A 14,035-nucleotide genomic window follows, 5' to 3' on the forward strand; every position below is an offset into this window, starting at 1 on the left:
TTTCTTTTATATATAATGCATTGTAACAGTTTTCTCTACTTTTCGATGGAGAGAGAAAATAACTGCAGAATATTATTATTTAAAACCAGATTGTTCCAAATACCTGCCATGTACTGTAATGTTCTTTATACCAAATACCCATAATGAATCATAATGCATACTAGCCTAATCTACAAACCTGCCATGCATTATAATGCTCCAGGATATTCCAAATACCCATCATGTGTAATAATTTTAACTGAGAAAAGTATTGCTGTCACAGGTTTTAACAAATCTGGAGCACATTAGATTTTAAACACAACCTTATTCAATATGCTTTAACATTATTGGTATATGGTGACACGATTTTTGTATTACTCAACTGATGGCGTTCTACTCACCTGTCCTTCAAATCGAAGTGGTTATAAACTATTTTTCGTAGTTTGGCTGTACAGAAAGGTGGATCCGTCAAGTTATCTTCTTCATCAAATAGCAGTTTTACAGCACGAGCAGCAATCCAATAAGCTGTTGGTTTAGTTATACATTAGAACACAGAAAATATGACAGTGTTTAGCCTAAGTAATTCAATTATGTTAAAAAGAAACTAAAGTAAGAAAAAATTCACATGATCATTAGATTTGCTGTTAATGTTTTTATTCCTTAAACAGCTATTATGTGTTTTGCACTGAATCTACAGCCATCTAGCCTCAACCAGGCCCCACAACTTTTTCCCAAGCATGTCTTTTGCATATTCATGCATCAAACACTCAAACTCAAAACCTTATTCCCTCCATCCTTTCATCTCTTCTCCTTGTCCCCTCCACTTCTTTGTTAACATCCCATCACTCATTTCCTCCAAGTAAGTAAACCATAGAGAGAAAGAGAGAGAGAGTCATTTTTAAGCTTATTAATGGCCAAGCTTTCTTCAATATTTATTAATTTCATTATCTTTTATGTTGTACATATCTTTCGTGGTTGTAAATTAGACCTACAGTATTCAGTTTTCATATTTTTTGAGTGTTATACTGAATATTACAAAAGTTTCTAAAGTTTACCTCTTTCTTATGGCATATCTAAGGATTGCTTATTGGAGGTTATAGGACAGAAGTGAATATCCCTTAAATGTTGACATAATGTATTGCACTGAGCCAAGTTACTCCATCCCTGCCACGACTGATTCACAAAATGAAGGTGACAGTTATAGGGTCTTTGTCCTTTTCTGACGTACCCTTGGTGGGGAAGGGTATGGTTGGGAACAAAAGTTGAGCTGCTTGAGTCGATAGTAGTTGTTGAATGTTTTTAGTGTTCTCTGTATTCTAGTGATTTGTAGGTTCAGATGTGGTTAGATTCTTTCATATAAATGGCTCCCGTTATTTGTAGTCAGCTGCTGTCTCTGCAGTATTTAAGAATCTTTGTATTTTCTACTAATTGTTGTATTGGTAAGATTGTGTTATGTTCATCCTCCATTTGAGTTTGCACTGCCCCATATTGTAGGTTTATTGTTAGGTGTAAAGTTATAGTAATCATACCAGTGTAATTAACTGCATTTTGAAGTGTACATCTTTCATTACTGCAAGTGAGCTGATAAGCATTAGCTGCCTTTGAAAACACACACACACACACACACGCACACACGCACACACACACACTTCATAAATTCAGAGACACCACTAGCTAAAGGAAACACGAGATTCCTGGGCACTTTCGTGTATTACCACATCTTCACAGGACTAATTACAGAGGGGAAAAATAGGTACTACAGAGGTTATATTTACAGAACTGGAGGAAACATGGAATGGGGTCATGTGTGAGTGGGAAGTGTGAGGGTGAGGGGAAGTTGGCGCGAGGGTCTGCGCGACCCACGTCCACCGTCGACATAAAGTGAGGTCAACCGAGAGATAACAAGTCAGTGTCAGGTAGAAGGTGGGTTACTCTTGTATCAATCTCGCCTCTCATGAACCATAAGGTTTCATGAATCAAGTCTGTTTCTTCCGCTTCTGCATACATAACGTCCACTGAATCTTTTCTCTCTCTGTAACTAGTCCTGTGAAGATGTGGTAGTGCACGAAAGTGCACGAGATTCTCGAGTTTCCTTTTCCCATTAGTATTTTTGCACACACACACACACACACACACACACACACACACACACACACACACACACACACACACACACACACCATTTAAAGAGCAAATATAACAAAGCTGCAAAGCAAACAAAAGAGTACACCCTTGAAAATGACTCGCTGACACTTAGCAACCACAAACACTCAACACCAATGCAATGAAACAAAGATCCTCCCAGTACAGTCGCACCTCAACAAGCTCGGCACTAAGCAGCAGCACACCACCACTCCTATCCAAACCATTCCTTTACTAACCACTAACCCTCAAGAGAAAATAAAAAGTTCACCCTTGCCCCACACTTAAGTAATATCTCACAGATCCCCACCCTTACCCCCACCCCCCAAACAAATACACTCTGAAATAACATAAGCACAACTTTTTGCCCTCCTTACTATTTCTCAAACTCAGCCCAACCTGACATGCACCCATCAGAAGTCGCACTTTCCCATACATGCAATGGACGTACCCATCACTACAATACTGCAAACTCCGCCGGACGTGTCAATATTGGAAGCAATCTCGTTAAAGAACTTGCTTCCTGCTAATGGAAGTAGCGGGGAGTTAATTCTCTAACGGGAGTTAGGAGAGGAATGTACTATATGTTACGATAAGGAGGGAAATGCGCTTAGTGTTTAGACAGAGAGGGATGGAATCCGTGGTGTGACAGGGAGGGAAATTGACTGTTTATACGTCATTAGAAGCCAAGTATATATATATATATATATATATATATATATATATATATATATATATATATATATATATATATATATAGGCTTAAATTAGGACTACAATCTCGTCTAAGAACTACTATTAAAAAGTCAACGTAGGACTTTCATACAGAATGGTCTTGGGTTGATGATTATATATACACATATGGAAACCAAAGATAAAAGGTCCTTCTGACCTCCTCCTTCATCGCCGAGCATATGTCCCCAGCCTCCACATCGGAAGGTCTTGCCGTCCGGGTTCAGCAGGAGAGCGTTGCTTCCCGTGCCACTGATTAAGACAATTCCACCTGTGTGGCAAAAGAAACAAGTGATCAGAGACGCATTGTACTGCTTTACATATTGGTGGACGAGAACTGAATAAATACATAGGATAACATATTTGAATTGGGTTAATGTTTGTTCACGTGAAGTGTTATCGAAATGTAATAAAAAATGTATATTTTTTTAAAAATTGTTCACTTCATTCGTGAAACATGTGTAAAGCTTGAAGATATGAGAACAGTTCTTGGACGTTAAATGAACATAAACATTTGAAATTCAGTAGATTATGAGGTTGGTGAAGGTTTGATGCTAACAGTTCAGTGCATACCATTTCAGTATGATTTCATTTTACAATTTTACATGAAATTTACGGGAAAAAGACATTTTCTTAAGTTGGAAATTAGTCAAACAGAAACAAAACAAAAAATAGATATAGTGGCGTGACAGTAAAAGAATGAGTAATGATAAAAAAGATGTAATGGGCGTTTGACGAACCATTCTGACAAGCTGTGGCGATAGATCCTTGTGTGTCTGACGCAACCACGACGTGTTTGGTTAACTTGGGGTACTGTTCCATCAATGTGGCTTCCATCTTTCGATTAGAGTCATTATCCTCACACCCACTCAGACACAGACCCTGGGGAGGAAAGAAGGATATATTTAGTACAAACTAGAGGGCACGTCTTACTTCTAAATATATCTTGCTTCACACGGAAGTATATATATAAAAAAAAAAAAGAATGCTATAAGAATGCATTCTGTATCTCATCAGTACATGTGTGTGTGTGTGTGTGTGTGTAGGAGTATCAGTTTGCAAGCACATGACGAGATGTTACCCTATGGCAAGGCTAGCGTGTTGTACTCAACAGAGGGATAAAAAGATTATGAATTTTGTAGGTACATGCTAAAAAAAACGTGGTTCATCAGAGTAAGAATATACCCAAGTTGGGGAGGAGGTGTGTTAATCAGGTGACGTACGACAAACTTACATCACACGTTTATGTCCAATATCTGGCAGTAATTAACTCGTGTGGTCGGCTCTTGCCAAGTCTGGCCAGCTGATCCTGGTTAAACCAACACAAAGATTATGATGACGGACAGTATAGCGTTGCTCACTCCCCCTGAGCCAACCGGGGACAACAACACGGAAATGACAGCGTTGATAACGTGAACTGTACGTCATTCCAAAGCAAGTTACAGACTTTATTTTCATGTGTGATCCAAACTAACACGTACTTTGAACACGAGGCTGCCATGGCAGCCAGGGGCGTATTCTTCCGGTACTCTCCCAACCCTGAATTCTACTCCAGGTTATGTAATACATTCTCTCTCTCTCTCTCACCTCAGTGGACCACTGAGTTGGGGGAGAGGGTCCCCAGGACAAGCTTAACTGGGTTCCCCGGTCACTCCCTCCCACTCTACACAGATGACATGAGACTAGGTGAAATGGTGGTGGTGAGCAGACGGTGTGGCTGGCCTACCCGGTCTGCTGCCACAACAACACTAACATTTCCCGCCACTCACACAACAGGAAGCAATAATCACATTCCATAATGGAGAAAAAAAAAAAAATACCAAGGCTTCCGTGGAACAATTGGTTTGACATTTGACTCAATATTGCGCCTCAGGCGGCGGTGGGCGTGTTGGACGAGGGATAATTACAGACCCACGCTCGAGGAAGCTGTAGGGTATTGTACCAACTGACTCACTGACACTGTTGTTGTGAGGGTCTCACTGCTGCTATGGGTACTGTGCTGTGGTCATCGTTGTAGGGGTTACAGCCACTGCTGTGGTCAGTGTGGTAGGGGTTACAGCCGTTGCTGTGTTCATGTTTCTAGGGGTTACAGCCGTTGCTGTGGTCCGTGTTGTAGGGGTTACAGCCGCTGCTGTAGTCAGTTTTGTTGGGGTCACAGCCGTTGCTTGGGTTGCAGCGTTCCCTCAGCTGTAGGTTAGTTACGTAGGATGACTGTTGACGTATATGGTGATATCATCCAGTCGAGTTCACCAGGAACTATATAGGTAGGGAGTGGGAAGTTCGGCAGTAGATGCGAGTGTTAGGTATGGCTGGGGGTACGGCCTGCTGGAGTGTACCCAGTGAAAGTGGAAGGTCAGATGTAGCTGGGGTTAGTGCGTACTGTACGTAAGTGAAGGCTTCTCCTAGGGTTGTGAGGGACTGTATGAGGAATAAGGAGAGCGAGGCCAGAGGGAAAAGACTTAGGCTTCACATGAGACGGGTGTGAGGCTGTTAGGGCCCAGGGTGAACAAGACCTGAGGTGAGGTAAGGCTCGGGGAGAGCGACGGAAGTTGTAGATAGAGTTGAGACTGAATGAAGGATCGAGAGATTGAAGGTTGGGGTTTGATAGACAGTTGGGTTCACGCTAAGGTTAGCGCATTACCATTACTATCTGGAGAGGGCTGAAGGCAGTGACCAGAGCTCAGGCAGGCTTGGTAAGAGTCATCTGGACACGGCTGGGCTGGATGAGAGTTTAAGGCGGGTAAGGTTGACAGTCAGTGACGCTGTGAGACTGAGAGATACCATTGTCCAAAAATCGAGTGAGGGATGAGAGAGGGGAGTGAGGCCGGGGGGGAAAACGGAAGGTAACACTGGTGGATGATGGATGAAGGGATGGGTGTGTGTTGGGTGATGGATGAAGGGATGGATTTGTGTTGGGTGATGGATGAAGGGATGGGTGTGAGTGTGTTGGGTGATAGGTGAAGGGATAGGTGTGTGTGTGTGTGTGTGTGTGTGTGTGTGTGTGTGTGTGTGTGTGTGTGTGTGTGTGTGTGTGTGTGTTGGATGAAGGGATGGGTGTGTGTGTTGGGTGATGGATGAAGGGATGGGTGTGTGTGTGTGTTGGGTGATGGATGAAGAGATTGGTGTATGTGTTTTGGGTGATGCTGAGTTGGGAATGAGGTTGAGTTAAGGTTGGTTGATGAGGGATGGGGAACGAGGAGGGCTTGGGACTATGGGGTGAAGATGAGTAAGAGCTGAAGGTGAATGTTTGGAAAGGGTAACGGGTGTAGAGTGTTGGTGGATAGATGGGTGAAGGTGCAGGCTGGATGGGGGCTGAAGGTGAGTGAGAGTGAGGACTGAAGATCGGAGAGGGTGAGGGCTGAAGGTGAGTCAGAGTGAGGGCTGGAGATGAGTGTGTCTGGATGAGTGATGATGAGACACGGTTGAGGCTCGGGAAAGGAAGACCTGGGTTGAGTGAGGAATGTAGGGAACAATTCCGTCACCTGTGCCTTCGGCGTCACGAGAGACAAAGACCCACGAGTGTAGCAGTGTGGGAGGCGTGTGTCTGGGGCTTGAGTAACCCGTGGCTGGCTGGCCTGACCTTCACCCACCACCACCACAAGACTCCACCCAACCAAACCATATTCCGATTACCAAGTCAAAGTAGTATTCCATGGCAGCCGCCACAGCAGTCTGTCCCTTACGATGATCAGGAAGAGTCTACCTGGTGAGACGGTCTCGTACGGTAAGGTTAGCCACGTGAACGGTCTAGGGAGGAGGATGTTTGAGCAGGATCGTGGCAGCCGTATGACGCCTGCCCGCGGCCTCCACCTCTGGCCGTCGTGGTGTCGTGGAATGATGTTCAAGACTCGGCTGAAAGGGCAGTTGTCTAGTAATCGTCGGGTCGTAACTATATATATATATATATATATATATATATATATATATATATATATATATATATATATAGTGTTTTTGTATTAGGTGAAGTACAGGTTGCTGAAGTGTGGAGCGAAGGTGAGGGTTTTACTCTGGTGTTTGTGGATGATTATTATGTGGTCGTCTGGGTGCAGGGGGGTCTAAGGTTATTGCAGGGGGCTTGCTGACGTGAGATTGCGTTGGAGATATTTTTGTCCTGTTGTCGAGCTGTTATTTCCAGGGCCACTAGGCAGCAAGTGACTCTGTTCCAAGTGTTCTTTTTCGTGTGTGGTTTGTAGCTTCGTTAGAGTCGCTTTTGACGGGGTGGATAGTTGACCAGGTGGGTGAGGTGATGTCTGGGTTGGAGCGGAGGAGAGAACTTAAAGGGATTTTCTTTTGTCCAAATTTGATCCCAGTACATGTTCTGAGGGCGTTTTAATTAAGTACTTCCTTCGTCTCGAGTCTTGAGTCTTTTGGTGTGGGAAGTGCATACTGCGTTTGTCTTGTGTGATATATCCAGTATGGTTGGAGACCTGGCCAGTGGGAGTGGCTGACAATGCATGATGATGGGAGGTCGTAGATCAGGGTTGTGTGATGAAGTTCGAGAAATGGGGGTCCCATGGGTGGAGAAAGCACTTCCCTTTACCATATAAGTAGGTACAGAAATGAGTAATTACAGAATAGAATCAGTCATACGATGAATTTTCTATATTTTGAATAACGAATCCAGCCGGATATGGATCTCGACAAACACACGACACGTCACACCGCCTTGTTTTAATAACCATAACTTCGAGAGAGAGAGAGAGAGAGAGAGAGAGAGAGAGAGAGAGAGAGAGAGAGAGAGAGATAATAGATAGATAGATAGACAGAGAGAGAGAGAGAGAGATAAATAGATAGATAGATAGATAGACAGAGAGAGAGAGAGAGAGAGAGAGAGAGAGAGAGAGAGAGAGAGAGAGAGAGAGAGAGAGAGAGAGAGAGAGAGCAAGTAAAGCAATCACGGAGATGAGGACAAGTGCGTTTAATCCTGAATGTAATTTTGCTACAGACGGTGCAATGACCCGATGGATAACGATGAAGAATGTCTTCGACAACAGTAATCATAGGATTCAGGAGACATACTGACGTCCCATGATGGTAGGCTACTCGATCCTCCTCCTCAGTTGAGGCGTATCGACTCCGATAACACTACAAGATTGCCTATCTTCACTAATCAATTAATTAATGGCAAATGAAATATGAAAAAAAAGGAGAGTTAATCTTTCAAGTTCACGGTCAAGGTTAAGATAAAAGCTGTCAGCTTCTCTCGCATCACTGTTGCCTCTACTTCCCTGGTTTGTTTTTCGTGCACCTTCCTGCATCTCTCCACTGACTCGCACTTGAATTCAAAATCTAATAAGGAAGTTGTGTGAAGGCCGATAAGAGTAATATCGAGTCATTCTTCTTGACATGGGCGTCTCTCCTGGCTCGCATCCAACCCTCTCGTTTTCTTCTCGCGGTTCATATATGCAGAGCGGGAAGCGTTTATGGTCTTAGAAATGATATCTCGAATACCCAAAGATGGTGTTAAGCTTTGCGTCTTGAGGTTGTATTATGACGTTGCCGGCCCTAACGGCCTCCCCGAGCAGTTGATATAACTGAAGCCCATCTAACCATCCGTCTTCACGACGAGATGCCAGTCTTCGCGGTGGCATATTTTCACCTAAAGTCATCACTAGAAAATGGGGTTGAACGCAGTAGATGCCCGAGGTAACAAGTGACGACACATGCCAGTCATCAGCTGTCTGATTGAGCGACCACCAACCACCACCATCATCATCATCTTGAGAGATATCCTCGAGTGCCTTTATCTCCAGCACAACATTCCTCGAGTAGTACCTCGCGTACTATCAAGATAATGAAGAGCAGAGACGCGACACGTGTACTCCCCCTTGAGCAAGACGGCACAGTAACCTTGGGCTTGGCCTCTGACCTCACGCTTACGAGTGGGGGTCAGTGACCGAGCTATCTCAGCCAAGGGTCGCATCGTAGTTCAGAGCCAAGCGTCTGCAGCCAGTACAACGTCCGTTGGTCAACAGTTGTGTAACCAGTGACCCAACTGGGCGCCTGTGTTGTCAAAGAAGTGACGGATCGAGCGTTACAACGCCCATGTTCCCTACCACATTATCATCGGCTGTATCTTCTGTTGTAACAACAAGACTAAGGTTGGGACACGCGTATCCCTGGCCAGGTTTCCTGATGTGATCTGTGTCAAGCAAGTGTGACCGTAAGACCTCCGCGGGCGGCTCTTGACCTTCGTTGACCTTACCAAACATTACGACCGATTCAGCCATCACAAAAGTCTCATTCCCTGGGAGGCAAACTTCTCCAGCGAACGTCGCCAGCACGTCGACACCCACGTCATCATCAGGTCCTCCAGCTGTCGTCATTACACTTTCCTTACACTCAAGAGACGTAAACTCTGTGCACTTGAACTCGAGATCATCTACACACAGCCTTGACGTTTGCTAGACTCGCCTAATGCTTCCCCTGCCGTCTGGTGTTCCTCCCTATCCACCACGCAGGAGAACCTGCTCGTAAAGGTACAGAAAAGAACACGCTAAATCATCCCCCATCTCCCTCTTACATCACCAATCCAGACACGTTAAAGTGCATTGATCGAAGCTCTGTGACCGTCAACTGGACCTCATTCAACAGCCCAGGAAGAAGATCCTGCAACACTGTAGCTACCATCAACTCCCAACACCATAGATCCTCCGTCCCCAAGTTGCAGTTCGACACCACAACCATATACAAGACTTTCCAAGCTCGCACAGACCGCTGGAAGAGCAACGCCATCCCAGCCAGTATAATCACCAGTGATCAACTGACTGATAACCCAAAGTATGAAAACTGTCCAGTTAAACCCCCCATCTACCTTACGGCCACATCGATTACTGTATATATATATATATATATATATATATATATATATATATATATATATATATATATGTATATATATATATATATATATATATATATATATATATATATATATATATATATATATATATATATATATATATATATTTAGATTTTCACCTATTATTATTATTATTATTATTATTATTATTATTATTATATTAGCATTACAACCTCTCGGGTGTTGTGGTGCGGAGCCTCATTCTATAAGACAGGAGGTACTCACATGGCACTTGATGCTGGCCCCCCCAACACTCGTACCAGCCTTACAAACCAATGGTGTTAACATTGTGGTGACGCTATAACTCGTGGCGACTTCTGACAGCCAGTTGTTACTGCGTTACACAACAGATGGATAATGCCTTACATAACACAGCAGGTCAACACTGTCCTACGCAACACGGCAGGTCATCACTGCCCCACATAGCACAGCAGGACATCACTACCCTATACAACATAACAGGTCAACATTGCCCTACACAACACAACATGTCATCATTCTCCTACACAACAGGTCAACACCGCCTTACACAACACAGCAGGTCATCACTGCCCCACATAGCACAGCAGGTCAACACTACCCTATACAACATAACAGGTCAACATTGCCCTACACAACACAACATGTCATCATTCCCCTACACAACATGTCATCATTCCCCTACACAACAGGTTAACACTGTCCTACGCAACACATGTCATCATTCCCCTACACAACAGGTCAACACTGTCCTACGCAACACAGCAGGTCATCACTGCCCTACATAGCACAGCAGGTCATCACTACTCTATACAACATAACAGGTCAACATTGCCCTACACAACACAACATGTCATCATTCCCCTACAGAACAGGTCAACACCGCCTTACACAACACAGCTGGTCAACACTGCACTACAAAACACAGTCGCTCAACACTGGCCTACACAACACAGATCAGCAGTACCCAACACAACACAGCAGACCAGCTCAGTTCAACGCAACACACTGGGTCAACACTGTCCTACGCAGCACCACATTATCTCTGACGTACGGTTCAGAGCAGGTCAATATCCTGCGCAGTCACTCAGGTTATCATATGATTACCAATTTTCATCTGGATTATTGATGTTATCAGATGATAAGAACCATAATAAGACGTTTGATGGTATGTCTTGGGGCACCAAGGTATGGCCAACCACAGGTGTTCACACCCGGACTGATAACACTATGGCCCTGGTGACGCCTCGACTCTACGCCTCGCAGCCCCTTGCGTTATCACCTGGGATTAACACCACCTTACTCCTTTTGGTGCTGTTTTGTGTCAGACATCCAGCACAGTGTCAGCTGACGTCATGTGTTTACAGAGCAAGACAGTTAGTGTTGAGAGACACATCCATCTGTGTTTGCCTAGTGTGTTAACACTACCCATACCCCTCTCACTCATGTTAACAACACCTATACCCTCTTATGTTAACACCGCTCCTACCCCCCACGTGTTAACACTACGCACACCCCTTGTCATTAACACTAACATAATTCCATCTGTATGAACAATGCCTACCCCCCACACCTGGGTTAATGCTGGCCACATCCCACTGATGTTAGTACTGGCCTCACCTCCACCTGTATAAACCTCCACAGTTACTGGCCACACTTCCCCTTGTTTAAACCTCCACAGTTACTGGCCACACATCCACCTGTATAAACCTTCACAGTTACTGGCCACACATCCACCTGTATAAACCTCCACAGTCAGAGAAACACCGGTGTTATACGGACACACACACTGCACGTACAGTACACCAGACTACACTAGTATGCAATACCTTCAACCAACTACCAGAACCTGAAGTTTCCACATGACAGCCGTCACCTGACCAAGTTGCTTCACCTGGCCTCTCACCCGACCCTTATGCCTCTGGTCAAAAGTCAGGCCAAGGGTCGTTACTTATGGTGCTCAAGAGTCTAGAGCGTAGAGCAAGAGTAAGAATGTGTCCTGATCCACTCGTGATGACACTGGCTGGTACTTGCAGGATGGTGTCGGGAAGGTCACACAGAGGGGAGTCATAGCTCTTGTCGAGAGAATACGTTGCCTAAACTTTCCCAGATAATTTTACCTTCACATCTATATGCGCGGGGCACAAAGTAACGCGAGAAGACCTTTCATGCGGTAGCGACCGAGATCGTGCGCGTCAGTCAGGGGCAGATGGCCATCAAAACCACCACGGTGGCCCTCGGTGGACGGTAAGAGCCGTCCATCAAGAGCCAGACATTGACGCAGGTGTTGCTAGTATGACACAGCCAGTCCTGCCTGCCATACCTGACCCCTCCAGCAAACCCGGAGCAAAAGGCCGATGGTAAACAGCATGAGGCTCAGCACTGTACCTTGTATGATACCATTACACCGTGAGAAACCATATCATTCCATTTCGAGGAAGTTTTTCACGCCGATCCATCGATAATGACATGACGATGACAACACTACGTCATATGCTTTTGAGTTACAAAAATACGTTGTTTCCATTTTCACGTCATAAAGTACTACAGAAATATGAAGGATACAGAAATGTTACAACGGTCGAAAACTTTTTTCCTATTTTCCCGGAGCCAGGGTACTCTGCTCAGTGTCGCGGGGACGCCTCCACAGTGAGGCGTGTTTATTTCGTCCATAGAAAAAAAAAAATTCAGGAGTCTGTGATCCACCCGCTTGTTATCTGTACTTGCGTGTTAATGTTACGGTTGTCAGAAAATAACAAGGATGTTATGTAGTCTTTATACAGGGTCAGATCAGGGGCTTCGTTAGTGCATCCAGTTAGATCTTTGCCGGTAACCCTGGCAAATCTATTGTGCACCCCATGCTCATCCTGTGAGCGATAGCGCAACAGATGACGGGTCACAAGGGTCTGAGTCAGACCCTAGTAGGCTAATATTACATACGATGTAACAAAGTTGATTTGTTGTAAATATCTCATTACATGGTTTCGTTGATAAGTTTTACCGACTAGATTCACCCAAGAGTCCTTCCGTCCTACCCATGGGGTTAAGATGGTAGAAAACATATTTTTCCGTGTGGAACGTGTGATGTGGCATCTCAGTAAACGTTGCTCCTTGAATATCCACTTGTCCTTGAGTTCTCCAACACAAACATTCCAACCCGCTCCTCCCTTCGTGATACTGATGAAATTCAACGTAATATGAGGACATGGCAAAATAATCATGTACCTGATTCTTATCCTCCTCACGTACGTCAGTTATTACAGTGTTAAGGATTTTTTTTTTTTTCATTTTTCTACAGACTTGGATCAGATAGGTTCGCTGCTGGCCAGGTAAACCAGCATTGTGAGGACAGAATACTTCAAATCAGTCGTATGACAGGACGTGATGATCCAGGAATTGTTAAACTACATACGCCATGGCACTAGTGAATCTAAATGCACCCAAATAACAGCCAACCAAATGAAAATGTTCGTTGTACACATAATTTGCATAAGATTAGGTAGGATGCAGCAGCATTTCCTGCCCTCCGGACAAATGACTCCCTCTGACGTCACTACACCCACTTATCCACCTAAGAATCTAATTACTTATAATCACCTTCAACACAGCCATAACCAGCGCTCTTGAACAAATACATAAACTCCAGACGAAAATAGCATAGCCTAGCGTAGACAAAACTAATGCTTGTGAACAAATACATAAACTCCAGACGAAAACAGCATAGCCTAGCGTAGACAAAACTAATGCTCATGAACAGATACATAAACTCCAGACGGAAACAGCATAGCCTAGTGCAGACAAAACTAATGCTCATGAACAGATACATAAACTCCAGACGGAAACAGCATAGCCTAGTGCAGACAAAACTAATGCTCATGAACAGATACATAAACTCCAGACGGAAACAGCATAGCCTAGTGCAGACAAAATTAATGCTCGTGAAGATAACATAGCCAGTGCATCTGTACCGACGGTTCTCTCAATTCTACCTCTGGGAGGGCAGGAAGTGCTGCCCTTGTGATCCAGACCAGTGGCAATAGATTAAAGGAAGATGTTAGTATAAACAATTTGCGCACCCTGACCTTCAGATGTGTCCGACTTAATCGCTCTTGACTGGTAGAAATCACTGCCATAGGACGGTTAAATTATCTGATTCTTTATCTTCACTAATTGCCCTTAACACCCTGAGATCAGAATGTAACATCTGGTCTCTGAAGCCAGACATTATTGCTCAAGGGATTCGAATCAAAATGTCATGGATTCCCTCTCACGTAGGCCTCCGTGAGCATAGCAAAGCTGATGCTATAGCCAAACTTGCTCTTAGTAAACATGTTGAAA

General features: G+C 44.3%; 2 protein-coding genes across 3 annotated transcripts in view; one reads left to right on the top strand and one right to left on the bottom strand.

Moving 5' to 3' along the window:
• Nagk (N-acetylglucosamine kinase) overlaps window positions 1-14,035 on the bottom strand; it is a 90,406-nt gene that overhangs the window by 23,579 nt on the left and 52,792 nt on the right. For both annotated transcript variants that reach the window (XM_071694635.1, XM_071694636.1), the window contains exons 4-6: window positions 3,594-3,735; window positions 3,014-3,124; window positions 381-504 (exon numbers count right to left, since the gene is read on the bottom strand). In XM_071694635.1, the coding sequence (XP_071550736.1) occupies window positions 381-504; window positions 3,014-3,124; window positions 3,594-3,735 (377 nt within the window). The remainder of the gene's footprint in view (window positions 1-380; window positions 505-3,013; window positions 3,125-3,593; window positions 3,736-14,035) is intronic.
• The window catches only part of alph (protein phosphatase alphabet), a 217,465-nt gene that overhangs the window by 16,222 nt on the left and 187,208 nt on the right, over window positions 1-14,035 (top strand). The window lies entirely within an intron of this gene.

The sequence above is a fragment of the Panulirus ornatus genome, chromosome 57 (genome assembly GCF_036320965.1).
Source record: "Panulirus ornatus isolate Po-2019 chromosome 57, ASM3632096v1, whole genome shotgun sequence".
Classification (NCBI taxonomy): Eukaryota; Metazoa; Arthropoda; class Malacostraca; order Decapoda; family Palinuridae; genus Panulirus; species Panulirus ornatus.